Source organism: Cavia porcellus, unplaced genomic scaffold, assembly GCF_034190915.1.
Source record: "Cavia porcellus strain 051 isolate PalLab524CR breed Dunkin Hartley unplaced genomic scaffold, mCavPor4.1 scaffold_25, whole genome shotgun sequence".
NCBI lineage: Eukaryota > Metazoa > Chordata > Mammalia > Rodentia > Caviidae > Cavia > Cavia porcellus.
In genome coordinates this window covers 13,918,150-13,946,039 of record NW_026947508.1, presented here as the reverse complement: position 1 = coordinate 13,946,039, position 27,890 = coordinate 13,918,150, and the positions used below count along the sequence as shown (strand labels likewise).

General features: G+C 50.9%; 1 protein-coding gene across 4 annotated transcripts in view; it reads left to right on the top strand.

Annotated features, from left to right (window-relative positions):
* Positions 1–27,890, top strand: part of Capzb (capping actin protein of muscle Z-line subunit beta) — a 127,819-nt gene that overhangs the window by 78,143 nt on the left and 21,786 nt on the right. For all 4 annotated transcript variants that reach the window (XM_005004332.4, XM_023565731.2, XM_023565732.2 and 1 more), the window contains exons 3-4: positions 9,169–9,290; positions 14,251–14,364. In XM_005004332.4, the coding sequence (XP_005004389.2) occupies positions 9,169–9,290; positions 14,251–14,364 (236 nt within the window). The remainder of the gene's footprint in view (positions 1–9,168; positions 9,291–14,250; positions 14,365–27,890) is intronic.

Below are 27,890 nucleotides of genomic sequence, written 5' to 3'. Positions count from 1 at the left end.
GGTGCCGAACGCCTCAGCTTGCACGTTCTCACCGTGGGGTACCCGCTCTGAAGCCAGGGTCTCCCTCTGCTCACTCAGGGGCCTCATTCCCTGAGTGGTTTGGAGCGTTGGCTGCTTCCCAACCCCAGACAAGCTTTGACTACCAGAGTGTGACACAGGTGAGGGTGAAGAGGCCTCCACCCAGAGGCACCTTCTTATTAAGTGGCCAGAGACCTTCGGGAACACTGGTCCAGACCGCCAGGAGAGACTCCCAGGAAGCGCTGCTTCCTCTGCCCAGTGTTTCTCTGGTAGACTGGGGTCCTTATGACATACTACCCCTGGAGAATTCATGAGCAGGCTCTGTCTCCACGTTGGCTACTGCAGGGCCTGGTGGCCGCTCTTTTCTGCATATGTTCCTCCTTTTCTAGTTTACCCAGGTGAATGCGTTGCCTATTATGAATGAGTTACAACTTTTAAAAGCAGCAAGCCAGGGACTCCCTCACATACAGAGCAGCCCACCCTTGCCTTGGAGACCTGGCGCTGCGTTTCCCCTCCACTTGGCATGCTCCTCCTCTCTCTGATTGGTTGCCACTCATCCCGTGCCATCTCCCCACCGATGCCCCTACGCATGCTTCTCATTCAGTGTCCTCAGGTTTGTTTCACTCTCTGCCCCACTAGGGCTTCTAAACATGAGCCTCCCTCTCTCTGGTCCCTTCCTGTGGCTGGACTATGGCGGTCACAGTGGCTACGTGGATCCCGTTTGTGGCAGAATCTCGGCTGTTTGCATAGTTCCCACTGCAGGCTCTCAGTATTTTGTGATTGGAATGAGTTTTTCTCTGGCGCAGGCATTATGACCCCTGGTGCCTGTATTTAGATGGGGCACTCTTGGCCAGGATTTGAACCTGTGTTTGATTTCACACTCTGTATTATATTTCCAACATTGGCATATGTGCTGCTAGAAACACTCTGTTTACTTTTTTATTTTTATTTTTTTAAAAAAGGTAATTTGGGGGCCTTGGACAAATTGTAAACAGAGCCCTCTGCTGGTTGCCAGGCACTCTGGCTCCCTGGAGTGGGCTGTTCCTGTGGCAGGAGTGGGGCCAGCCAAGACTCTTCAAAGCGGTGATTTCACCAGCGTTACTCATCTGAGCTTCGCCCGAATGAGCAGGGTCTGTTTTCGATTCTTATCTCTCTGGTGGCAGGCTCTCAGCCAAGAGGCAGATCAAAAGATGGAATGTGTTCATTTGGCCATTTAAAAAAAAAAACAAGGTCCAGGGGTGTACTTCTTCGAGACGGGGGCGCCGCGGATTAGATTATCCATGCAGTTGAACGGGTCTGGCTCTTGGGCTTTTGTGAGGGGTTCATCTCAAGTTTCTTCCTCTGGTTAAACAATTTTTTTCAACATTAATAACTAATGGAGAAGAGGAAGAGGCAAAGTGGAACCATATGGCAGCACAAACACAAACCGTACTTGTGCCGGAAACTTCTGATTTGTATCTCCTTTCATGTGATCAGCTGTTGGGTTAGATTGTAGACAAGAATTCAGTTTAGGCAAAAGCAAGGATGTGACCTAAAAAAAAACAGTGTACTGTACCGTCTCATGTCTGCCTTTGTATTTTGGCTAGTAGCTGTGTAGCTGGGCAGCTCATTTCTTTCAGGTCCTGTTTCTTCCTTTTTCAAAATGGGAATCTACATGTAGAGCTGTCCTGAGGATCAAAAGAGGTGATGCAGGTAGACCTGGTGGCACGGCACCTGGCACTCATCTTTATCTTTTTTATTCGAGATGGAGTCTTGGGTGCTACCTCGCCTACTCCCAAACCCTTCGATTCAAGCAGTCCCCTGCTCAGCCACAGCACCTGGCTAAATGCAGTCTTTTTGTTTCGTTTTGTTTTCTGAGATAAGCTTTTACTATGTAGTTCAGGGTGGCCTTGAACTCACTGTGTAGCCCAGACTGTCCTCTAACTTGAAGTGATCTTCGTGCCTCCATCTCCTAAGTGCTGGTTTTATTGATGTATGCCACTACACCGGTGAAATGCAATTTTCTTTTTTAAAAAATGTTTTTTTCGTTCAATCCCCGCTACCCCCCGCCCAAAAAAAAAAAAAAAAAAAAAACATTTTTTGCATTCTGGAGGTCTGTCTTAGTCCCTTCCTGTTTCTAAGACCCAGTCCCAACAGCCACAACTTAAGGGGAAAAAAAGGTTCATTTTGACTCATGGTTGGTAGAGATTTCGGTCCATAGTGGGTCAGCTCAGAGGCAGAGTGGCATGGCAGAAGGGTCTGGGCAGAGAAAAGCTGCTGACTTCATGGCATCCAGAAAGAAGGGCGCGTGAAGGAAGAAGCTGGGGAGGGAGATGAGCTCCTCCAGGCTGTGCCCCGCTTACTTATTCTTCCACAGACCCGGCCTCCTACTGGCAAGTCAGCTAAAAGCCCCATAATCCAGTCGCTTTCCAGAAGCCCACATGTGAGCACACCAGACCTGTGGGGGAGTCATCTAGATGTAAACCATAATATCCTACCCCCAGCCACCAGAAAACTCATGCACGTCACTTTATGCAAAATGCATTTAATCTAAGGATCACTAGAGTTGTAATACATAGCTCCAGCATTGCTAAAAAGCATGAGCCCAAAGTCTCCTCTGAGACTTAAGGCAAACTCTTAGCTGTGAAGTCCTGTACAAATAAAAAATAAAGTTAAACATTGCCAACAAACGAAAGCTCTGGTAAATATTCCTATTCCAAAGGGGAAGAATTGGGAGATTGAAAGAAATTTGACAAAGCAAGACTGACACTCACCAGGGCACATTAAATCCTGTAGCTCCGTGTCCAGTGCCGTGGGCGAGTCGTGGCCATGGGATGTGAACTCCAGATGACTCAGGTGCCCTCCCCTGCACCGTTAGCTGTAAGCCTAACCCTCATTGCTTCACTTTGGGTGGGGTTTGTTTATTCCTTGTGGCTTTCCTCAGCTGTTCCGCCTTCCTGCCGTCCCGCTTCCTGGGCCTTCATTATACTTGCAGCTTCACTCACAACTTCCGGCACCGTCCTCTGGGGCACCTGCCTGGCCTTCCAGACATTCTTCTGAAGTCTGAGTGGAAGCCTTCCTGACCCCACAGCCTTTGCAGTCTGTGTGCCTGTTAAAACGGCACCGTGTGGATGACCCAAGTGTGCCACCAGCTTGAGCAATAGCCATACACTTTTGGGCCACAGCTCCAGGGGCTTTTGTGTCTGGATGGCACTGTGAACTGAATCCGAGGAAACCAATTATCTGGGCCGCTTTTCTTTCTTTCTTTCTTTTTTTTTTTTTTTTTTGGAACCAGGGATTGAAGTCAGGACCTCACACTTGCCAGGCAGGCGCTTATGCCGCTGAGCTAAATCCCTGGCCCTGGGCTGCTTTTCTTAAGTACAGTGTCATGAGGTTTTCTTCACAAAAAAACAATCTTGGTCCTGCAAAGTGTGGGGCCTTTCTGATTGCTCACACCCCATTCTCCTGATCCAAAGTAATTGGCTTCTTTTTAATGTTAATCTTTTTTTTGTTGTTGTTAATCTTTTTAGCACCCAAGCTCTCCTCTGTTCCATTTCTGCAGATGCTTTCTTTCTAGCAAAACTAAACTTTTAAAATGGGTTTTTTGCTCTTGATTTTCAGTGTAAACCTGTCTGAAAATATCCAACAGTATTCATACCACTGCCCCTGTTAGGGTGCCTTGGCATTTCCTCTGCCATATAAATTAATCCACTACCACTATCTCAGTCTTCCACTGAGTCTTAGGACACAAGCAGAATTTTCTGCCAGAGGAGAGCATGTGGTCTCTAGTCCACTAACAAGTCATAGTTCCCAGCTGAAACCTGAGCTTGGTCTTTACTGGCTGCCTTTTCTGTATTGTAGTCTTCTGAGCTCCAACCAGATTCTCCCACCAAGTTCAGCCTAAGAATTCTAGGGTTGCTTCTTCACCCACAGTGCTGAACTTTCCAGACTCCTCAATGCAGAATACTTCCAGGGCTCTGAGCCGTGTGATCATGTTGTGTCGCAGCAGGGACCCAACTGCTTTGGTACCAAAGTCTCGTCTTAGTCATTTTTTCATCTCTGAGGCCAAATCTCAACATCCTCAACATAAAGGAAGAAAAATTTATCTTGGCTTAGAGTTTGTAGAGGTTTCAGTCCGTAGCCTACTGACTCTAAGACAGAATGGCATGGCGGGAGGGTCTGGGCAGAGGACAGCTGTTGACCTCATGGCATCCAGAAAGCAGAGAGAGTGGAGGGAAGAGCTAGAGAGGGAGATAACTACTTTCTGGCCTTGCCTCCAGGCCCCACCACCTAGCAGCAAGTCAGCTACAAGCCCCATAATGCAGTCACCTTCTGAAAGCCCTGCCTGTGGGCCTGTGAGGCCTGAGGGGACATCGGGTAGAAACTACCACACTGAACCCAGGGCATGCTGGGCAGATTCTCTGCAACTAAGCTGCATCCCTAGCCCTGTCCTCATTGTGATGGTGCCAGTACCTTCTTAGCATCACCTGTAGCATCTGTATTTTGGTAGACTTTCTAGGATTTTTTTTTCTCTTTCCCTTCTCCCAGACCTAGGTCACCTCATTCCCCCTTCCGTATCTTTCCAGTGAGCCAGGAGGTTTGAGGGTGGGCAGGAGACCATACGGTTCCTGTTCTCCGATACTGCAATGTTCCTGTGTGGCACTGAAGACATTGGCAGAACCCTGAATCTCCTTAACACCCCACCCCACCCCATGCGCATGCCAGCAACCTAGATTGGCCTAGCACCTCTGGTGTTATCTCAACATTCCTTAGGAAGACCTGGAAGCAGTTCAGATGTGCGGATTGGAGCCTTGGCACCACTCCCTGCCTCAAGTTCACCCCACCTCACAGGCAGCAGAGCCAGCACGCCACATACCCCAGAGTGAATTCTGGCTTTCTTTGGACCTGTCCTCTCAGCTCAGTACCCTGTGCAAACTGATGATCCACGAGGCTCTCTGGGATTGGAGGGGGAAGAATTGTTAAGTAGTTGACTAGCTTGCAGAGGTAAACTCATTTTTGTGGTTTTTCCCTGTGACCTCACACCACATGATTAACACTCAATTCCATGGAATTCCAACACAGACTGGGCACCTTTGACAGTAGATGAACATTGTGCCAATCTGGGGGATCTGTGTTGGCTTCTGTAGGCGCAGGGTCAACACTTGATGAAAAGTAAAAAATATCAACGAAGGAAAAGAACGATAGCTAGCCAAAAGCAGTATTAGAACAACCTCGCAGTTCAGGATTCAGTGACGTCAGTGTTACTGCTGGAATCCCAGTGAGAAGTCGGTCTGGGCTGCTTCTGAGGATGGATGGGTTTAAGTGAGGACTGGGGATAGGTTGCCAGGTTTAGCAAGTAAAAATACATATCCTGTACGACATTTAGCATAGTCATGCTAAAATATTCTTCATTGTGTACCTGAAATCAACTTTCACTGACCATGCTGTCATGCATGATTCCTAAAGGGAGAGACTTTTTAAGGGAAGGTGTATGCAGAGACGGTCTTGCAGGGGCCGTGAAGGCACAGTTAGGGAACACAAGGGTGTGAGCCAGGTGCGGCTTCCCACTCTCTGACACAAATCTGCGAGCGAACCACAAAATGTACAGTTCGCCTGTGACAGCGATAGCCATTGTTCCCCAGCAGACTGTCTTTTGATCAGAAGAAACAAGACTAATGCCAACAGAATGTGAAAACATGGCCCACCTTGAGAGTTTACCTTTAAGCCAAAAGTTGTACCTGTGTGCGTGAAGAGCCAACAGGCCATATGCCATTGCAGATGCTTCTCATAGAGGGGTAGATCATACACAGTTCATGAGCTTCCCGACATCTGCTCCGCAGACTACCACAGTCTGGGGGATTTGGTTTGCATGTGTGCTTTTCAGAGATTGGCCAGGCGTAGCTGTGGCTTTCACAAGTCCAGGCTCAGATCAAGAGTAGCTGTCTCTGCTGCAGCTTTCCAGCTATGTCTCCAAGTTCATAAGCAGAACAGAAGCCAGGGCCCAGATCTGTCGGGTCTCAATCCTTCTACCATTGCTGTGGCTCCTCCAAGTTGTGTGTTTAATTTTTTTATTTTTATTTTTTTGGTATCAGGGATTGAACTCACAACCTCACACTTGTCAGGCAGGCACTTACACCACTGAGCCAAATCCCTGGCCCCAAGTTGTGGATTTAAAAGCCATGGTTAAGCTGGGTATGATGCCATGGACACATAGTCTGAGCTGCTCGAGCTGAGGAGAGCTCAGGAGTTTGGGACAACTCCAGTGAGATCCCTGCTTTGTAAAAGACACACATGCGCGCACATACACGCGCGTGCGCGCGCGCGCGCGCACACACACACACACACACACACGTACACACACGGTGTTTCAGTGACCACTCCAGCTCTCCCTATTTGATACTTGCCCACTATAGCAGGGTTTGTTTTTGAAAATGTCAAATTTGTGCCCCAGGTGGGGTTGGCCATTGGCATCCATCAAAATTGACTCTTGACAACAAACTCTTTGGGTAAAAATTCTTGTACATTGATTTGTTCATTTAAATAGCCAGGCATGGTGGCCTACTCCTGTAATCCCAGCACTCAGGAGACTGAGGTAGGAGGATCACTGTGAGTTCAAGGCCAGCCTGAACTGCATAGCAAGATCCTATCTCAAAAACACAAGTAAAGAAGATAAAGCTGAATTGGGCATGATGTCCCGTGCCTGTGGCCCCAACAGTCGGAAGACTGGGGCAGGAGGAACCCAGCCTGAGCAACTCAGTGACTTAGTAAGGCCATGTCTCTAAATAGGACTAGGAGGTGCAGCTCTCTGCAAAGAGCCGGTGTCCAATCTTTTGCTATAACCACCCCCGCAAAAAGATAAAGCCTCGTGGAATTTGGAAGGTCTTAGTGGCAAAAGCTGCTTCTTTCTTTGCTACCTCTCAGCTTCTTCCTTCTCTCCCACAACCAACCAACAGGTATTTTCAGTTAGTATAAGTGCTTGAGAGAAATTATGGAAATACTCTTTCTCCGTGGATTAACCTTTGGGTAAGAGTGAAATCAGAGATCTCATTCTCTTGTTGGCCTTAGACAGACTTCAGTTAAGAAGAACTGGGTCCATTTGTATCTAGTGCCTGCACAGCTGGTGAAGTGAGGTGTGGGCAGGGCTGGTAGTTGCCATCTGAGAGTAGCAGGCAGCAAAGGGGGTGGGATCCAGAGCGGGAGAGCAGGGAGATGACCGCGTCCAGCGTGAAGGTGCGTGCTTTCCCTGTGGGGGGCACTCTCCTGAAGACGGAAGGCATTCTCTCGTGTGGCCTCAAACTGTGGCCTCAAACTGCCGTCGGTGGATTGTTACCAGTGCCCCTTTACAGGTGAGGACGCCGGGGCTTAGTAAAAAGTAAAATGCCTTGCCCAGGACTAGAAGCTCTCTCTTAGAGAGTGGACTCCAGAAGTCTAAGGGGCTCAGTTAGATGGAATGAACTAAACAAGCAGCCAGCGGAATAAGAGGAGATCTTTAGAGGGGGGCTGCAACGAGATAAGTGGGCACCGAGGGGCTCGGTCGTTTCTCTGGGCCTGTGGCGTCACAGCTGCCCCACCTGCCCCAGGTGGAGGTGTTAGACCCTCCTTCCTCAGGCAGGACTCCGCTGGCAAAAGGCTGTGGCCCATCACTGAGCAGCAGTGGGCCAGGAGGGGCTGTTTCCCTTTAAAAGACAGAGTCAGAGTTGAAAGGAGCAGTGGCTTTGGAGTCTCCTGGCCTTGGCTTTTGATTTCTCTCCCCACTGTTCATACTGACTCTGGCCCCAACTTTCTAATCTGTAAAATGGACAGTGCAGGTGTGTGGGGCAGGTGTGTGGGCTTTCAGGTAAACAAGGTGCTATCTGTGAGGGGCCCCCAGTACAGTGCATGAGCCACAGTAGGCACTTGGAAACGGTAGCGAGTGACTTTGAAAATTAGCCCCCATTTATTTACTTGCCGGGAGGAGGGCCGGTACTTACGGAGAAGGTTCTGCCGGGCTTGGTGGGGTGTGCATCTCCATGGGAGATGATCTGTGTACAAGAGACAGACCTCTCGCCAAGGCCAGAGTGTCTGTGTACCGCAGACAGGGCTTCCTCCTCCGGTGCTGCTGCCTGGTGCCTTCCAAGCTGAATTCTAAAGCACAGGGCGGGGGGTGGGGCGCTGCATGCCCAGGACAGCCTCAGAGGCTGACCATGTGTGGTGGGTGCACTTTACCCTGTCTTTAGAGGCTGGAAAGGGCCTTTAGGAGGAGCACAGGACCCCTGCTGGTTGTCTTTGCCTCACAGTTTTATTTTTCTGCTGGGAAGGATTGTTGGTGCAGTTGGCAGCCACCTGCCTGGTAAACGATATGGTGGGGCCCCCGTAAACCCAGACCATGAAACAAGTCAGCACATGAAAACACAGCGTGGAAGTGACTCAAGGCCAAAGGAATCCGTTTCTGAAAATGCTGCCATCCCTTCCTGGAAATTTTTGGTGGAAAGTGATGTTTGAGACAGAGGGAGGCAGCCGTTCCCGAGCGGAACCCCGTTCAGGTTCGGCAGCGTTTGCCCCACGGTCCAGTCCTACCTGCCCCTGAATGAGGCTGTCTTTCTCAGTGAGGCTGCCTGGCCTGGGCTGTGCTGAGGTGAAAGGGTGTGAAGCCACCTCTACAGCAGATAGGGCTGACCTGATCGAATGAGCCAGCTTGGTAATGCTTGGCCAAGGGCCTGGAAAGTGCTGGAAACCCCACCCAGCACGGGAGCCTGTGGGAGTTCTCCAGCACGGATGGGTTATTCTTCTCTGAGTTCTTTGGATTCCTGTGTATTTGAGATGTTTACCTTCTTCTCAGGGCTCCAGCTTGCCCTTTGCCCGCCCCCTGGAGACCAATAGCAAGCATAGACATACTTGCATTTGCTGGACCACCCTGGCGACTAGGTAATTAGAGCAGCTCACAGGTTTTGGAAGAAAGAGTGTATTGGAAATCACGCTCCACTGTAATTCAAGAACAGGTTTCTTTAGAGAGGGACACAGTTGGTGTCAGGCACGTGTGAAAGAGAAAAGAACAGGCCTGTGATTTAGGCAGGGCACCAAGGGCCAGTTTTAAGTACACTGGCCACAGAATGGCTACAGTAGTCACTTACTGATCTAAAGTCAAGGTGTTATTTTAACTACTGTCTCTGCCTGTTCCTTTCTGTCTGCCAGGTCCCCAGTCTGTGTGAAGATCTCCTGTCTTCTGTTGACCAGCCGCTGAAAATTGCCAGAGACAAGATGGTGGGCAAGGATTACCTTTTGTGTGACTACAACAGAGATGGGGACTCCTATAGGTGAGCTCATACCCAGGAGCGTCATGGCATCAGCCATTCTGCCCTGTCTGGCAGCACAAGGAGCTCCCACCTGCCTGACTTTCTGTTTTACCTTCTGTCCTCTTCTGTCCTATCTTCTGTCCTTTGCCCTCCTCTTCAGCTATTCATTCCATCCACCAGGTGTTTGTGGAGCACCTGCCATAAGCACTGGAGGTAGAACCTTCATACCGTCTTTTAGTCTGAGGGAGAGGAACACCGTTACCAAAACAGCCGCTGCATTGTAATGGTACTGGTCCTGCAAAGGGCAAAGTCCAGGGCGTACAGGGATCCCGAGGTTAGGGGTGTCTGGTTAAGGAGTGCTTGCTCTAGCTCCATCAAATACACACCTCTGACCATCACCATGGTGAGGGCTGTAAACAGCCAGGCTGACTCTGGCCCTTGCCAGAGAGATATATTCATCACTGGATGGCCATATGATCCATGTAACCAATGTAACGCCTGTCCAGGCCTTGGGTTTGACTAGAAGAGGACTTTCAAAGGAGGTAATATCTGAGGCAGGTGTGATGGAGGTATTTCTAAGAACATTACTTCTAAGGTTATTTCCCTAAGCAGCCTTGGGGAATGGTAGAGTATCAGTGTGATTTAGGTGTACTAGAGGACACACCACCTGGGCTCAGGCCTAAAACTTCAGCCCAATGCTCTCACTGCACAGAGCACAGGGCACTGGGCATCTGGACATCAGAAGGAGGAGGAATTGCTTGGAGTCAGCCAGTGTGGGCTGCAGACCAGCACTGCCCCTATAGCAGCAGGACTTGGACAAATCACTCACTGTCTCGGATCTCTGTAACATCTTGCATAAGCATGTTTGGCATACCTGGCACTATTCTCAGCCTCTCTTCTGTGGAGCCCACCTCCCAGTGAGGAAACCAGGCAGACAGTAGGCACATGCATAAATAATATGGTTGTGAAAATGTTGCTGGAGAAAACAGAGGGTACAGGGAAGAGACAGGGTGGGTGCACAGGCAGGGATCCCTGTAAATGTGACCTGAGCATGAAAACATTCAGTGACACACAGGTCTGAAAGAAGCGCTTTCTGCCTGTCAAGCTCCTGGGTGGAGATGAGCTTGCTGGCACTAAGCCGTGAAAGGCCAGAGTGAGGGAGGCGCTGAGCGTGGGAGAGGAGATAAGAGGCACGGCACAAGAGGACAGGCAGGGCCTTGAAGGCAGGCCGATGCTTAGTGGGAAGACTAAAAGAACAGTGCAGGTAGTGCTAAACAGCAAGACCTTGCATATGTGAATGGCTTAACTTCTACCCACTTTTTAAATGACGAGGCCAGTGTTTCAGGATCATGTTCCCTTCCTGACTTCAGATTGAAGTTAGGTGGAGAAGATGTGATGGCAGAATCGGGGCAGGGCTGGAGTAGAGATGGGGAGCAGAGGCGTGATTGGGTGCTAGCAGAAGTGTGCAGATGGGTAGAGCGTGCGAGAGGCGGTGAAGGCCCGGGCAGCTGGAACTGTTGACGGGAGAGGAAGGCGTAGAAAGGACCTGCTTTGGGCTGTGTTAAGCTTGAGTTGTTTGTTAGACCAAAGAGGGGACGCCAGAAGGGCACTACGCAAACAGTATGGACCTCTAGAGAGAGGCCCGGGCTGGGGATGGACCTTAGGTGCCCCCACACAGGGCTCAGGATCAGCTCTGGGCCAGTGAGTCACGGCATGATGTCTGGGCGTGACCCTTCTTAGGCACCTCCTGGGAAGTGGAGGGAAGGCTCTTGGAAAGAAAAGGCAGTGAAGGTGCTATGTGGGTGACAGCCCAGGGTCATACGTGGCCACGGGAAGCCCCCGTGGCAGACCTGGGGCTCAGGCTCAGAGGCAGCTTCCTGGGAGAAGTGGTACCAGCGTTGTTTTGTTCACTGGAGAGCTCCAGACAAGGCCGCTGTGTAAGGCCGCCAACCCAAGGAGCTAGTGGAAAGAAGAGATCAAGTCCATGTCCAGGTCACGCTCCCTGGGACCTCTGGCCCTCCAGGGTGCGCTGTGGACCCTGCCCTGCCTCCAGTGGTGCCAGAGGTCTCCGGGGATCTGAGCCACCTTGTAGAAGAGCGTGAGTGTCAGGGCAGACCTGGTCTTCCCTCTGTCTCCTCAGTATGAAACTTCAAGGTCTTCTGATTTTCCCCACACATTTCTATCCTATGTTTGATCGTTTGCTTAAATAAGATCCTTATGGTGTGATCGCTGCCAGCAGCGCTGTTTGAAACCTGTTAGCTGAAACAAAAAGCTTTCTCAGGGGAAAATGAAAGGCCTGACTTTTGAAATCTAAGCGTTCATGTCCATCTGTCTTTTCTCAAATGGCCTCCATTTAAGCTCTTAAATGTGTTCTGAATGCCCCTTCCACTAAGAATATTCTGGGTAATGTTATGATTTTTTCCCCTAGCTACAATTACCCCGGCTCCAGGCCTAACAGCTTGAAACGCTGTCGTCTGTGAGCCAGGAGCAACATGAGTTACAGGCTGCTTGAAAGTTCCAGGGCCCCAGCCTACAAGAAGATGGGCTCTTGTGTCTCCTCGGGCTGCCTTAAATGAGAGCCATTTGGGGGCTGGGTGTTCCCAGGCCCCAGAACAGCAGTGGCCGGTCCACTGTGGAAGTGTCTGGCTCACGAATGTGCTGAAAGGGGGTCTTAAAGCCAACACGGGGGAGAGGGGGCAGTTAAGCTGACATACACACCCCGGCAGTAGAGAAACTAAGTCACCTTTACAGTAAGTGGTGGTGGTGGCAGTGGCAGGGACAGTGACGTCCTTCAGCAAGGCTTTTCTCTGTGATTCACCAAGAGTCCTTGCGATGTTTTTCTTTTTTTGGTGGACGGTGTCTTGCCATGTTGTCCAGCTGGCCTTAAACTCCTCGACTCAGCTATCTTTAGCACCTTGAGTTTAGGTGTAACCTATGGCAGCCATTGAGTTGTAGTTTTTTGAGCTCGTGTATCCCCAGGCAGGAAATACAAAAAGTTGCTTCTCTCTGTGGCCTGGAGGACCACCTGCGGACTTCCTGTCTGTCTTCCCCTCCCTTGAAACGGCCCCAGCATTGTTCACAGATGCTCACTGCCCTGTTGCATAGGGCAGCCAGCGTAGACCCTCCTGCCAAAGACTTGCAGGCTTGGGCAGAGCATGGGAGGGATTATAATAGTGTGAGAATTCACATCTGGATGGCTGGAGGGGTGGGGAAGGAGTCACTTGTGCTTTTGTAGGGGAAGTGCAAGGATTTATTCTTTTAGCATTTTATTTCTAAGTGAACATACTCTTTGAGTGTCAGGCACTGTTCTAGGTGCTGAGAAACCAGTGGAGAGCAAGGCAGAAAAGCCACAGCCCTATCTCAGCTGAAGTTCTGGAATTGGCTACCTAGGTTTAAGTTCACTCAAATTAAGTAAGATTTAACTGTAGCCCCCACAGGCACACTAAGCATATCCCAAGCACCCTGAAGCCACAGGTGGCTCATGGCTGCCTGGCCATCCAGGGCAGCTGCAGCACACTTCCATCCTCACAGGAGTTCCTAGCGGGCAGTGCTGTGTCTGAGGGACGAGCAAGGCAGGTTCCTGGGTGAGAAACAGTGTGTCTGCACCTGCTCAGGAAAGGAGAGACATCAGTGCCAGCGTGTGTGTGTGTGTGTGTGTGTGTGTGTGTGTGTGTGTACAGTGTAACTAGGCCGGTGCATGTGGGGCAGCTGAGGATGAGGGAGAAGGGGATCACCCATCTGTGCTGATCCCCACCAGTTCCAGTGAGTGAGGTGGCTGGGAGCAGCTGTTTCTGATGCTCTTGCTGTGGCAGTCAGTGTTACTGCTGTTTGAGGACCCTGGAGGAACACACACGGCTCTTCTCCCATTACCTGTTTGTTGGGGACCAGCTCTGAGCTGGGACCTCTGCCCAAGAGCAGCTTACCTACCGAGGTGATCTGCCAACACAGGTGCCACGTGGAAGTCAGTTACCAGGAAAAGACATTTGTGTACAGAATTTATTAAAACTGGGCTTCAGAAGGTGGTGATGACACCTTTTTCACTTAACATCAGCCACACAATGAAAGGGTCTTTGAGTCCCCAGGGGTGTGAAGGTTCAGGTCCTCAGGGAAGTGGGTAGGGCAGCGTGGTGTGTGGTCAGGAGAAATCATGGATTCCTACTCAGGAACAGAAAGGCTTTTCCACAGTTCTGTCCTGTCCTGTCTTCCTCTTCGTTTCTCTCTCGCCCTGTCAGTTCTTCTGTCTCTGAAAACTCTGCAGAAATGAATGAGTAGATTTTTCGCCTGTAACCCCTTCCTCGTTCTTTGTGTGACAGTGCTTTCCCGATGCAGCAGAATATACTTCCGGAAGTGCACAGTGTCTTTGGGCCACAGGGGCTGACTCCTGTTACTTCACTCACGGTCACATGTGCACAGCCCTGGGGTACTGGGAAAGCCGTCCTCTGTCCATGTAGGGCGGTCAGGCACTCCATGTTTCTAATGCAGTTGGCATTTCCACCTGGACCTGGATCTCCTGCCTGCTTCTGTAGCTGACAGGTATCTTCTTAGACCTTCCTGTGTGAGAAGGTCTTGGGAACAGTTATCTGGAGCCACCAGCAAGTCAGGAAGGAGAGAGGGCACCAGGTGATCACTACAGGGGTGAACACAGAGGAAGCTAAGAAAGTGGGAAGGGAAAGACGAGCATAGTTGAACACTTGCTGTACGCCGAGCTGTGGCCTTGGCTCTGGGCATCCTTTCCCTTGGCCCCCCACAACAGCCCTGCTGTTGGCTTCATACCGCACAGCTGGTGAGAGAGGTTTCTAGGTGCACTCCAGTCTCATTCTGAGCCCTGTACCCCTGGTCGCAGGGGCCTGAAACATCTGGGCTGTGTGCAGTGGCTTTGCCTTTGAACTTGCAGGCAGCTGGGGCTGGACCACTGCTCATAGGCCGTGTGCTCCTGGAGTGACTCACATGGCCTCTTATTCTCCCTTCCCCCTCCCTCCAGGTCACCGTGGAGTAACAAGTATGACCCTCCTTTGGAAGATGGGGCCATGCCGTCTGCTCGGCTGAGAAAGCTGGAGGTGGAAGCCAACAATGCCTTTGACCAGTACCGAGACCTGTGAGTTCTGCACTCCCTTTGCCTTCTGGCTCTTGTGGTTTGAGTGGGACCTATTTGGATATTTGGATGAGAGCAGGACTGAGCCAGTCTCTTTTGCATCTGTTGCCTGGCTCCCCCAACTAATTTTTTAACTAGGATCGATTTTGAGAAATTAGACTCAAAAAGAGTAAAGTGTTTGTCCAAGGCAGCTGGCAGAGCCAGGGCTCATTATCAGGTCTGTCTTCAGTAGTCTGTGGGTTTTGCTGCCCCTCACCCTCAGTTTTGACTGGGAACTCGTACAATTCCCTCAGTGCCAGGGTAGGGTGAGTCTGGATCTCATGCAGACGGGGACAGACTTTCTGTAACATCTTGTGAATCTTGAGTTGGACTTTGTCCTTTTTTTTTTTTTTTAATGCCTTTTCCCTTTTTATTGGTACCGGGGATCGAACTCATGCCTACCTGCTTGCAAGGCAGGCGCTTATGCCGCTGAGCTAAATCCCCAGCCCCCTGACTTTGTCCTCTTTAAGAAAGTTTAATTCCAGCACTCAAACTGAGGCAAGAGGATTGCAAGTTCAAGCCCAACCTGGGCAAACTGTCTCAAAAGGAAAAGGCTAGGGGTGTAGCTTGATGTGAAGACCATATTTTCAGTCCCTGTACCAACAACAGCAAAGGCATTTGTGCCAGACTGTTCAGATTGCTTCCTGTTCCCTTCTCCTGCCACAACCATACTATCCAAAGGATCCGTCACTTACTCACTCTTCCAGGGAAAGCTCCAGAGAAGGCTGGCCTCTGGAGTTTGTTTTTTGTCTTTTTTAAACCAGAATTTCATTTTAAATTAAATTCTATACTGAAAATACAGTGAGCTGGGTATTGTGGTGCACACCTGTAACCCCAGCCACCCTACCTCAGTAACTCACAAGGATAGCAAGTTGAAGACCAACCTGGACAACCCGGTGAGATCTTGTCTGAACATAAAAATGAAAAGACCGGGGCTGGGGATTTAGCTCAGCGGCATAAGCGCCTGCCTTGCAAGCAGGCAGTCATGAGTTTGATCCCCGGTACCGATAAAAAAAAGGAAAAAGACCAAAAAAAAAAAAGGAAAAATGAAAAGACCTAGGATTACGGAAGCTCTAACCTGAATGGTGCCACTAACATGCAGATACAGCTCTCCCACCCCACCCCTCAAAAAAGAAAAGGTGTGTGTGTGTGTGTGTGTGTGTGTGTGTGTGTGTGTGAGATGAAGCTGTAAAATATGCAATACTAATTCAGTAAAAATTCCACCATTTAGAATAGGGCAAACTTTTGGCTGAAAACAAGCTAAAAGTAGTAGGCGTTTTAGGATTTGCAGGTTATGGAAAATGACTATTTTTTCTCTTTTCTATGATAACTTTTAAAAGAATGTAAAAACTACTTCTTAAGCCTTGAGGCAAGTGGGATGTGGCTCTCAGTTTGTAGTTGCCCCCGTCTAGGATGTGGGCAAGAAAATAGAAACAAGAGGAAGCAAGCGTCTGAACTTCTGAATGTGTTGTCAGAAAGGAGGTGTCAGACCTACCGAGCAGACTGTTGGGATGGGATAAAGAATAGTTAGCTTGCTCTAACACGGGTAAAAGGAAATGGAAGTTGTGAGGCAGGGGACGCTTCCCAGTCTGACCCAGACAAAACTTCGTCATACTGTGCAAATGAATGAGATACACAGGCTTGCTCTAAGGGAGCTGTGAATAAATGGCCCTGAACAATTCAGTGCCCCAAATGCATCAACAGTACGGTATAGCTTTATCTTCAGTGTCTTATCCTGTCCCAGTATTTTATATGCAGTATCTTTAATCCTCAAAAGGACTTTGGGGAACATCGTTTCATCTCCTGTGTTACAGACAAGGAGACTGGGGTTCCAAGATATTAAGTTACTCACAGAAGACCGCAGGGCAGGAGTTAGATTTGAATCTATAGTTGCCTGAAACGTCTACAAATTGTTGATGTAACAATTAAAATGCTTAAAGACCCGTACGTCTTGAACTTTACCCTGTTACGGGAGGACTCCTTCCCTCCTGATGGTGACTCACTGCTCTAGTATAGTGCATAGTTATTTTCTCTGTCTTCTTTACCTGTGCGATGCAGCCGTTCCAAGAGGCCTCCCAAATGGAATCCGTCTGTTTTTTTTTTTGTAACAGGTGAAACTCATGACCTCATGGGTACCCGCCAAGCACTTGAGCCACTGAGCTAAATCCCCCACCTGGAATCAGTTTCATATTAACAATGAAAACAGCCAGTAATGAGGGAGCGTGCACCATAGTCTTCCCTGTTTCATTCAAATTAAAATGACCCTAAAGGAGAGGCTTCTGTCCTTTTGGAGATACGCTCACAGGTTCAGCAAAGCAAAGTGGCTTACCCAGATTCCCTAGCCAGTAAGCTGTAGAACTGGGGCGTAAAACCATCCTTACCTAACACCAGAGCCAGAAGTGTGTTTGCAGGCATTTACGTTCCTCCCGTGAGTCAGGTGCTCACAAGAGTTCTGTGGATACAGCCTCTTATGTGGCCCAAAAACATTCTATCCTGACCAGGATTCCCCTGGAGAAGGATCAGGGGTAGAAATTGTGGTCTTTAAGGGACATGTCGGTGCTGATTGGTGACAGAATTGCTGTGACTTACTGCCCTAAATTGCTCTCAAAGAGCAACACCAGAGCTGGGAGCTGACTTCCAGAGCTGCCAGCCCTGTGAAGATGGAAAGCTACCAGAAAGTCGATAGTTTTGAAAGTTTTTCATGAGCTGTTCGAGTACCCCAGGAGGACCGTGTGTTCTTTCCACTGGTGTGAGGTGCCAGTGGGCAGCCCCCACAGCATGTGCCAGGCTTTCATGCTCTGAGGGGCCGAGCTGCCCCCGTGTGCTGCTCCCACATCCAGCAAGCAGCCCGGCCTTGCCCCCTGTTCTTTTCAGAGGCTGTATTTGGTGTGGAGGGATTTTTCATTGGCTTGCATGGTTAGATTCACTGAGAGAGGAGTGTCTGATTCTTTGTAGATGTGAATCTTTGTGTTTTATTTCCTCAGTGAAATGACCTGGACACAGTGCGTGGTGCCAAGAGTAGGTCCGGACCTGGGAGGGGCCAGTTTCCCCTCTGACCCTCCTGTTCCCCTTTTTCTCTCTTCTGGCCTTGTCCTAAGGTCATATCTGTAAAGTCACTTGGCCCCGCCTCCTGAGGGATTAACGAGCTCATTATCATTAAGAACTCTCCACTCCATCCTTACAATACCTGTTGGCTCCATGCTGCTTGCCCACTTAACAGACATGAAACCAAGGCTGAGAAGTGCTCCAGATGGTAGCACATCTGGAAGACACAGGTGCTGTGACTCAGCTCCTCACCCCTTTCTGCTGCCTCCTGAAAAGGCTCCCCCCCACCAACCTGGGAAACTGTCCTCTGTTAAGTCTCAGTGACCCATAGTTCCACGGGCTGGGCTGTGACTTTACCCACACTTCTCTGAAGCCACCTTGGGAATTCATTTTGGGAATTGAAGTGGGGACATGTCCGTCCTTGCCCCTTGTTGGAGCACCCACCCCGGCTCCAGGGTCTGTGCCAGTTTAGACCCCAGAGTGTCAGTGTGCCACTCAGCAGGAGAACAGAGAGGAGGAGAGTGCCTCAGTGGCACCCACAGAAGAGGCAGGGAGGCCCTTCATTCTCTGCTTGCGCAAGTGCAGCAAGGCCACTTTCTCTCCACCTGACAGGAGACCTAGGCCACAGAGAGATGGCACTTGGAACTGTCATTGCAGACACCAGAGTCCTGAGTGTTTTGGAGGGACTACTCCCAAGACCACACACGAGGGGGCTTCCTCAGCAGGACTACACAGGCCGTACCACCACATTTCTGGACTTAAAAGTTATGAAAACACATCTCTTTTTCCTTTTTGTTTTAAACATCTTGATACAGTGCTTACCACCAGAAGCTCTGTCCTCAGAGCGCTCTTGAGAGGTCATTGGTGGACAGTTGTGGCCTTGAGGGGCCTGGAACCTGAGTTCTTTCCTTCCTTTGTCTAGGAGCTCTGAGTGACATTAGCCAGGGCAGCAGGTCATACCTTCCTGCCCTTTGCTCCTGTCCCTCCCCACCACTCCCATGCCCAAGAGAAAACTCACTTGTGGTCACCCTGTGAGTGAAGCTCTTCCAGGAATTCTCCCATCTGTCTTTTGCTTTGGCAATTCTGGGCTGCTGCATGAGGGCCCAGGAGGATGGCCTGTGTCCTGCTGCTGGTGGGAGATGACCAGGTCCTTAGGCAGACCCACCCCTGCCAGAAAGAAGACACCACCTCTGGAGCAAGACAAATGCCGGGTTGTTCCTGAGGGCTGCGGGAGCGAGGCTGCTGCTCCCGGGGAAGAGCAGACCCCTGTGTGGTGCAGACCTGTCTGTTAACTTCCAGCAATCCTGGTGTCTCACAGTTCTCACAGCATTAAAACTGTTGGACTCATTGCTCTTGACCACCCGCCCATCCAGTGACTGAAAGCTGCTAGGTTCCTGCCATCTTTGCGGTCACCGTCCTCTTACAGGGTATGCTGGGTTGCTGTGAACTTTCAGGGAGCATCGGGTTTGTGGCCTGTATGCTGGGAAGTCCACACTGGGCTTGCTCACTCAAAGTGTGACACACACACACATCAAACCAAAGAAAGCCAGAGGCCTCAAGACACCCTGCCCTTGCTAATTTTGGGGGTCAGCAGACCTGGCCCGGAAGCACTGGGTTCCCTCCCTGCCCGTAACCTGTGCGCCCTTTAGCCTTGTCCTTCTTCCTCCTTGAGGTGCCTAAGAGATGAGTGGGGGGAGACCGCAGTGAGTGTGAGGGGGCCTGAGCTGAAATGAGACCCCAGCCAGGCAGTCCCAGCCCACAGCAGCTCAGACCGGGAGCACTCGGCCTCCACAGACAGGAGAAAGGGTCCCATTCACTATGCCCTGAGGGAAGGCTGTGTCCTATCTCCAGGCCCTGGCTTTGATCCCTGGGTCTGTAAAGGCTTTGACTTTGCAGGGAGTAGGAGTTAATCACCCGCACATGGTGTCAGATGGTCTGAGTGACAGGGCTGGGGCCGAGATGGCTGGCTTCTGACTCCCCACACCACCCCCCACCCCACCTCCCTGGCCTGTGGGCTTCTGAATTACGGGCTCAAACAGCTCAGTTTTTAGATTAAAATGAACCACTTTGGGGCTGGGGATTTAACCCAGCAGCAAAAGCGCCTGCCTGGCATGTGCAGGGATGTGAGTTCGATCCCCAGAACCAAAAAATAAACAAAATAAAATAAGCCACTTTGCAGAGAATGCCTGGAAGACAATAGGCCCATTTTGCTGGAATACAGGGGCTAAGTAAAGGCATCGTCTACTCAAAGTCATCTTGAATTTTGCCACTTCTACCAGGTCACCAGTGCCTTGGCTGTTTTCATGCCTGACTCCCAAGCCCAAGGGGGTTTTCCCCATTTGATAGGAACCGTAAGCACTGGGGTAGGGAAGTCAGGAAGGGCAGACTTGGTGCTGGCTCGTGGGCTGCTCCATGTTCTTTCCCAGCAGAGTTGACACCTTGCTTTTTTAGATCCAGTCCTAGGCTAGCTCATCAGTCACAAAACCTCATCCCTGGACCCGAGACCATTTTTCTGGAGATGTTCCTGGAAGTATAACCTCAGACGGAGGCCAGCACTCACAGCTGCCAGGGAACTAGCTAGCATAAGGGCTGGTAGAGCCACCATGGGAGCACCTTCATTCCGGGGGTTTCCGGGGAAGATGAGAAGCCTGCCCTGCTCTGGCTCTCGTGTTGGGGCGCGCCTGGCCTCTGTCGGCCTAGGTTCTGCGAGGAGACCAGATGTTCTAACAAAAAGGGCTGGCACCATCTCTCCCGAAGATGATTAGTCCCATCTGCCCCATGCTCTGCAACCCATGGATCTTGGCTTAGAGCAGATAATACCTTCAAACATGCGGTTGCAATTTATTGGCCTTATAAGTTAATTTTAGTGGGTGTGCAATTGATTGAAATCAAGACTTAATGAAGCCATGATGGGGTGGGGGTGGGGTTTGGTGGAAAAGCAGGGTGGGAGGGCATTTTGTGTTCCTTGTTTGGGGCTTGAGATAATCTTCAAAAGCTTTAACTAGCTTCCTAATCAACCCTCTTTGTCTAGAAGTTCACAGGGTGGAACAAGACTGTGTCCCTGTGGCAGTGCCGAAGCCCGTGGGCCCCTCTCGGGATGGCCAGGCGCTTGGTGGCTGGGCCTCCCCAGGCTTTCTACCTGCTTTCCCCCCCTTATTAGGACTGCTCTACAATTGTGGCTGTTTACACTCCTTCCACTTTCCATCTGTGTAATCTGACGACACAGATGAGCATCTGTGGCCCAGGAAGGACAGGACAGCCGCAGCTGTGTGTGAGGTTTGTTGCCTCAGTGCCCTGGGTCTCTGAAGCTGCATGGCCCAGCCCCAGACCCTGGGGTCTTGGGGGCCACCCCTTCCTCTGAGCATGAGCACTGAGTGTTTCAGGCCTATGGGGAACTGCAGGTGACAGGGGAGGCTCTCTACGGAGGCCTAGCAGAAGTGTGGGTGGCAGTCACTGGGGCCTGTGGAGGGGCCCCCAAATAGGAGGCACCCAGGAGTGAGTCTCAGGCCAGGCCACAGAATGGGGAGAACCTCGGTTTTTAAAAAGATACAGATTGAGTATGCAAGCTTGAGTAGCTTCCAAGAGCTGAGGGCACTCAGCAAGGTGCTGTGCTGAGTGCCCTGCTGCTATGGTCTGTACATCCATTCAGCGTCCTCAGGCTGCCAGGCCTTGTCCTGATTATGCATCAGTCACCTGTGTGGATGTCTCCTCTGTGTTTGTGACAGTGGCACTGGGCTGCTCATGCAGTCAGCTTGGCGAGGTGGTGGCCATGTGGGAAGGCTGTGTGTCAGGTCGTGGCCAGGCCACCACCCACCACGAAGACCTCAAGTGAGTCTGTCTGGAAAGTGCAGTTAATGATCCCTGCTCATCCCACCCCCTGGAGCGCGTGAGGACACATGAGGCTCCCATCTGTGTGACTGTAGAGAAAACACTTTAAAGCTATCAACACACATTTCCCATGAGCCTCAGAGGGGTGGGCTCTGCACTGTGGTGCAGCTGTGGTGGAGTTGAGCTGTCCCTGCCCTCCTGAGGCTCCCAGGTGACAGAGCTGAAGAGGCGCATGTGGGAACAGTGAACAGACTTGTCAGTAGTGCCCTCACCAGTCACAAGAGTTACACAGGGCCAAGGCAGGCCCCACAGGAGCAGAGAACAGAGGGGCTGGGCTGCAGATGAGGGCAGCTGAGGACACCGCTCCAGGGGACCACAGCACTTTGCCTTGTGCAGATAAGAACTGGCTGAGCAGCCAGAGGCTGCTGTCAGAGGAACCTGACTTCAGGAGACTTCTACTGGGGGCTGGGGATATTGCTCAGTGGCACAGCGCCTGCTTGGCAAGCTCAGGGTTGTGAGTTTGATCTCCAGTACCAGGAAAAAAAGAGGGACTTCCTACTATTCTCTGATGAGAGCCTCTCACAGTGCGTGAACTGTGTATTCAAGTACTGTGATACATGAATTCCTGCTTTTCTTCCAGAATCTGAAATTTTAATGCATACTTTTAAGTAAAATGTTGGCAGGGTACTGCAGTGCCTACCTGTAATCCCTGCTACTCAGGAGGCGGAGGAAGGAGGATTGCAAGTTCAAGGCAACTTATTCTCAAAATAAAAGAAGTAAATAAAGGGGTCTAGGGATGCGGCTGAGTAGTAGACTCCTTGCCTAGCATGCATGAGGCTGCATTAAGTACCAAAACAAAAACACATAAAACCCTGGGCCCTGAATCTCTTCATGAGTCTCCCTGGGATAGCAGCCCCTAGCTGGGGAGTCGGTGTTTTGGTGTGGCCCCACATGGAGGGCTATAGGAGCTTGCACACGAGTTCTTCGGCCTTCTACTTGCGTACTCCCACTCTGACGTCTTGGCCTTGAATACAGCTCTGTGTGGGAACCTGTGCAACCACCTAGCACATCCTCAAGCCTTGGCACCCCTAGTCCCACACAGCCGTGTACATGCCAGCAGGCAACTGTGGCAGTACTTAGAGCAGTGGGAACTGTCTGGGTCCAGACCTGGCCCTCAGACGGATCCAGGTGGTTGTGATGGGCAGGTGAGGTCAGAGCAGGACATGGGCAGTGGAGAGAGGGGCCTGAGCCTGTTGAGCACAGACTTGGGGAGTTGTTCTGAAGAGTGCCTCGGGAATGATTTGGGCAGAGAGGCTGGCAAAGGATTCTGACCAGTTGGCTGAGAGCTCAGTCTGGCGGATGAAGCCCACGGTAAAGGCCAAGGATTTTTAGAAATAACTAGCCCAGGAACCTTTGGTCTCCAGAGTCAGGGCCCCCGGGGAGTGGAAGAGAACAGAGGGTAGGCAGCTCTGGAAAAGGTGCAGGAGAGTCCTGGAGCTGGGAGGACCTTTGAGGAAGTCACATCCTGCTTAGCCTGTCCCTTCACGTAGGTCATTGTCCTCCTTCTTGCCCCAAAGTAGGACCATTCAGGTCCAGAGATCTCCAAAGGGACCCTGCAGTAGATATCACTTGCTGCACTCTGTGGTCCAGGGACAGTAGGTGGATACAGTGAGACCATCTCTGGCTTTCAGCTTTTGGCAGTGTGATTAGTGCTTGGATTTTAACAGATCCTGTCTATATCTTCCCCCATGCACATAGCGCACCTCTGAGAACACACTTTGCCTGCCATGGGTCACTGTGCATCACAGCAGGCCACAGCCTGGCCAGGCCAAAGTGCTGAGAGCAGTGAGTGGGCAAAATCAGGCCCGCAGCCTGGTTGAATATGTTGTTGGTTAAATGGGGAGTTGGGTCAGGAGAAGCCTCCTGGGCTTTTGGGGAGTGGGTTGAGTTGGCTTCCTGCTGTCTTGTGCCTCTGCTCTTAAGTGGGGGCATCTGCTGCAGTTTCCAGAGCCCCTGAGGGAGTCTGGATGGGCTTGCCGGTTGTCCCTTGCTGGGACCCACAAGCAGCACCCTCAGTTGCCTTCGTCTGGCGCCCTGAGGCAGGCAGGGGCTGCGGTCCAAGGATAGGTTGTCTTGGCATGTGCTGTCTGATTTTCATCTGCTAAAAGCAAGTCAAATGGAAAACAGGAGTGTGTGGAAACCAAGTTTGTTTATAAACATGATCCCCTGAATCAGCATCATGGACTTAATTCTTGCAGAATTCCTGGGTTCCCGTAACCATATGGCGCAATCACACTTGGGTTCCTGCTGTTCTGTGTGCTGGGTTGTATTCATTAGCTTTCTGTCACTGTGACAAAAATACCTGGAAAAAACACAACTCACAAGAGGAAAGATTTACTTGGGCTTACGGTTTCTGAGGTGGCGTCTGTGGCCGGCCAGCTCTTTGGTTTTAGGTTTCTGACAAGGCAGAGGTGTCACGGCAGAAGGGCATGGTGCAGGGAAGCTGTTCGCCTCATGGTAGCCACAAGCTGTCCGCCACCTCCTTCCTCCCTCCCTCCTCTGCTCTGGCTCCATCCAAGCCCCTCCTTACAGGAGGTGCTACCCACATTCAGGGTGAGTCTCCCCCAGTACTTTGCTGTCCATGTGCCACAGACACACTCAGAAATGTGCTTAGTAATTTCCTGGGTGTTTCTCAGTTCAGTCGGATCGACAGTCAAGGTTAACCACCGCGTGGGGTGAGACTTCTGCTGCAACCAGGGACCAGCTGTCTCCTGATTGGGCCCCTGGTTCTACCGGAAGCCTGCACCCTGCAGTGTGGCAGTTGCTTGTTAGAGTGTCAGGGATCCACGTCTCACTAAGCTCCTCCCGGAATCCCCGGTGTGGGTACTCCAGGGAGGGGTTCCTGGGGGCCTGGCCACCTCCGTGCCTTGCTCTGTCTCCACCTTGAGGCAGCATACGCAGTAGGGTGGTTTCATGTTGTGTTACCTTACAGGCTGAGCCCTTCCTGCACTCTGTGTGCTGCCTCCTGCCACAGCTGGGTGTCTCCTGAGGCCAAGCAGCCTGCCACGGGGATGAAACTTGGGTCTCATGGGCCAGCCGCACCAGATGGCCAGTCCCGGCTGCCTGCTTCTCAGCTCTGCAATTGGGCACATGCTGTGAGATAACACGCGTGAGGCCCTCAGCCCAAAACAGCTCTTCACAAATAGCAGCTTTGTTATGATAGGGACGCATTCTGGGTCTTAACTGTTGACTTGTCACAAGGTGGGCTGCTCAGGGCCATCAGCACTGCCTTGTGTCACCCATGGGGGCAAGGCGACCCCACTGGTTTGCATGTGGATGCTTCATCAGATCCCAAAACCAGAGCCCAGGGCAGGTCAGTGGCCCCTCCAGCCGCACCATTGTTTCGGAGAGGCCTTCATTATTCCCCTTTAAGTAAAAAATAAAAGCCTCATAAAGAGCGGCTATAAAGAGCTGCAGCCGTAGCCCAGATGTGCACTTCTGAGTGCAGCTGGCATTAAAGTCACACATGCCTAAGCCCATTGGTATGTTTGCTCAGGGGTCGTTGCACCTGTGTGTGCTGGAAGGAATTTCCACAGAATACCTGCCCTCTGTCCGCAGGCAGACTCTGGAACAAACTCCGTGAGCAGTGGTGAAAACTGCCGGTCTCAACACACAGATAAGGCTGATTGGGTCTCAGTGTCTGCTCTGGATGTGGCCAGCCCAAGGCCACTTGCTGATTTTGCTCCAGTGTTGCCGAGCGAAGTGTAGCCCGGGGCTGGGCAGATGGGCCCTCATGCGTCTTGTTTCTGCCAGGATGCTTCCTGGGCAGCTCAGAACATGTCAAGGCTGCCCTCTTCCCCTGCCCAGAATGAAAGCCTGATGGAAATGGACAAGATGCCGAGGCAAGGCCTTCCAGTCCCTCACTTCCTGTCACCATCCCTCTGTCTCTCCACGAGCATGTTTGCAGCTGCATGCTTACGTGGGAAGTAGCACAACCAGCTTGAGGAAGAGAGCCCCTCTTGTGGTTGTGGCTATTTGCACCCTCTGGTCTTTACCGAAGTTGTACCCATTAGGCAGCCCCTGTGTCCCTGAGTTGGACAGGAGATAAGCCTATCTTCTCAGTGGTGGTGGTTTTGGAGCCAACAGACACAAAAAGAAATGTTGGTCTATGCTGGCTGGAAGGTAAACAGGCTTCACGTGCCCCGTCCAAGCAAATCAGGGTGTGTCCTCTCTTGCTGGGATGAAGTTCAAGTTGTTCCCACCTGTGGATCTAGGTGCCTTTTTATGTCAGAGGATGTTGAGCATGATCAGAAGAAAAACAAACTGCTGCTGGTAGCTGGGAATCTTTCTTTCTTTTTGAGGCCGGAAAGGAACAGAAGGTCTTGGGCCAGAGCCTCAGCCTCTGGCAGAGCAGTACTTGCCTCTGGGTTTTGTGTCCTCTTGGCCATCGGTTGTGGAGCTTGCGAGTTGCCTGTGTGACCTTGTCCTTGCCATGTCCCAGCTCCAGTTACAGTGAAAAGTGTCCTGCATGACCATTTATCTCAAATCTTGCTGCTGCTGTGTAGTATGATCTCTGAAGCAGATGGCCCATGCCCATGAAGGAAGGATACAGGGTCAAAAATGGTAAAAATTGGAATTTTAAGATCGTGGACATTTTGAAGGGGCAGTGTGCCTAGCTTGGCACCAGATCCCTCAGGGATCTTACTTGTTTTGGTTGGTCGTGCTGACCATTTCACTTCGGACCCTTCAGCCAGCATTCCAGTCCACCTGCCTCATCTCTGCCCTCCCTCCCTCCCTCAGACCGCCTGGCAGGTCTCCTGACTCCAGTCAGTCTGGGGCGTGGCTGTCTTGGTTGTGCTTCCAACTTGACAGAAACTCAAGCCCGTGGCCCTGCCTAGCGGACATCAGTTTCTCCACAGAGGCCTTCACCCTGGCCTCTGGCCCCTGGCCTCTTTCTAGAAAACTTTAAAATTTTCTAGGGCAGAAAACTGGGCCACATGATCTAGAACTCAGTTTTCTTCTCCTCTGTGTTGTCTCTTCCTTTCAATTATAGTCACAGGCCTAGAGGCCTGTGTGGAAAGGTGGCCTGGAATACAGGACGTGGATGGCAGCACATTCAGAATCCAGAAGATGAGTCAGAGTGTCGAGGCTGTATCTGTGAGAATGATGCATAACAGATTTCGGTGAGGTTGATTGGCTCAACTCTGGTCTACCAAGTACTCACATGTAGGATGTGACAGATAATCTGTAATTGGTCACCTTTCCATTGCTGGGACAAAACACCTGACACTATCAACTTAAGGAAGAGGTTATTTCAGCTCACATTTTCAGTCCACGGTGTGCTAACTCCAGCGTAGAAATACCAAGGTGCAAAGGCGTGGCAGAGCAGAGCTGCTCACCTCGAAGCATGTGGGAAGCAGTCGGGGAAGAGCCCAAGAGGAGAGAAAGGACCGCGACAAGCAATATCTTTCAAGTGGATCGTGGTGGCACATGCCTGTAATCTCAGCACTCAGAGACTAAGGCATGAGGATCCCAAGTTGGCCCCCAGCCTGGACTGCTTAGGTCCTGTCTTAAAAATCAGAGAAGAACTAGGGGTGTAGCTCAGTGCAGAGGCCCTAGCTTCAGTCTCTAGTATCCATCCTCCAACTCTTCAAAAAAGATAGCCCCTTCTGCTGTGTGGCCCCAGAGATGTCCTTCCTCCAGCTGGTTCCCAGCTCTTACAACACAAGCAGCAGTCCTCATCCATCGATGAGGTCAGCACCCTCCTAACCCAGTCTAGGCCCTGGCTCTGACAATACCGTGTGGGGATCAAGCCCACAGTGCAGTGAGTCCCTGAGGACACTTCATACTTAAACCATAGCACAATCCATGGCAACCCATGAGGAAGCATATTCCATTGGAGATGAGCACACGCTGTGTGTGTGCCAGTGTAGCGAGGTATGACAGCAGTGGACTGGCGGGGCCATATCTACGATGGCAGCCTGTGCCAAGTTGCATAATGATCTCCACAAGGCGTTCGTTAACACGTGCTCTCCTTTCTATGTTAGGAAGGATGTTGACGACCTTGGGAATGTCAAAGAGGCAGCTAAAGTACCGGGACTTCATATCATCTCTTAGAAGGAGTCATATAAAGACAGGAAAGCCAAAAAAGAAAAATTTGAGCATTTATGGAAGCCACTTTGGGGCCAGGGATTTAGCTCAGTGGCATGAGCACCTGCCAGGAAGCCACCTTTACATTTTTTAAAGAACTGTATGAGGGAGGGGTGTTAGACTCTTGTTTTGTGTGGCCCTAAAAGGCAAACTTTCACTCAAGTTAAGAGAGCTGTCTCAATTGTTCTAAAGAGAAGTCTTTGTATTAAGAATGTAGTGAGTTCTCGTCACTATAAGTATGTAAGCAAGGCTTTGACAGATGCTTCATTAAGATGTTCATGCCAAGCCTGGTGATGCCTGCCTGCAATCCCAACACTCCAGGGAGTTGAGACAGGATTTCGAGTTCCAGCCCAGCCAAGATAACTAAATGACTTCATGAAATCCTGTCTCAAAAAACAAAATGGGCTGGATGTACTCAGTGGGAAGGCTGTAGGCTGCCTTTGTGGTGTTCAGGGTCTACTTCTTTC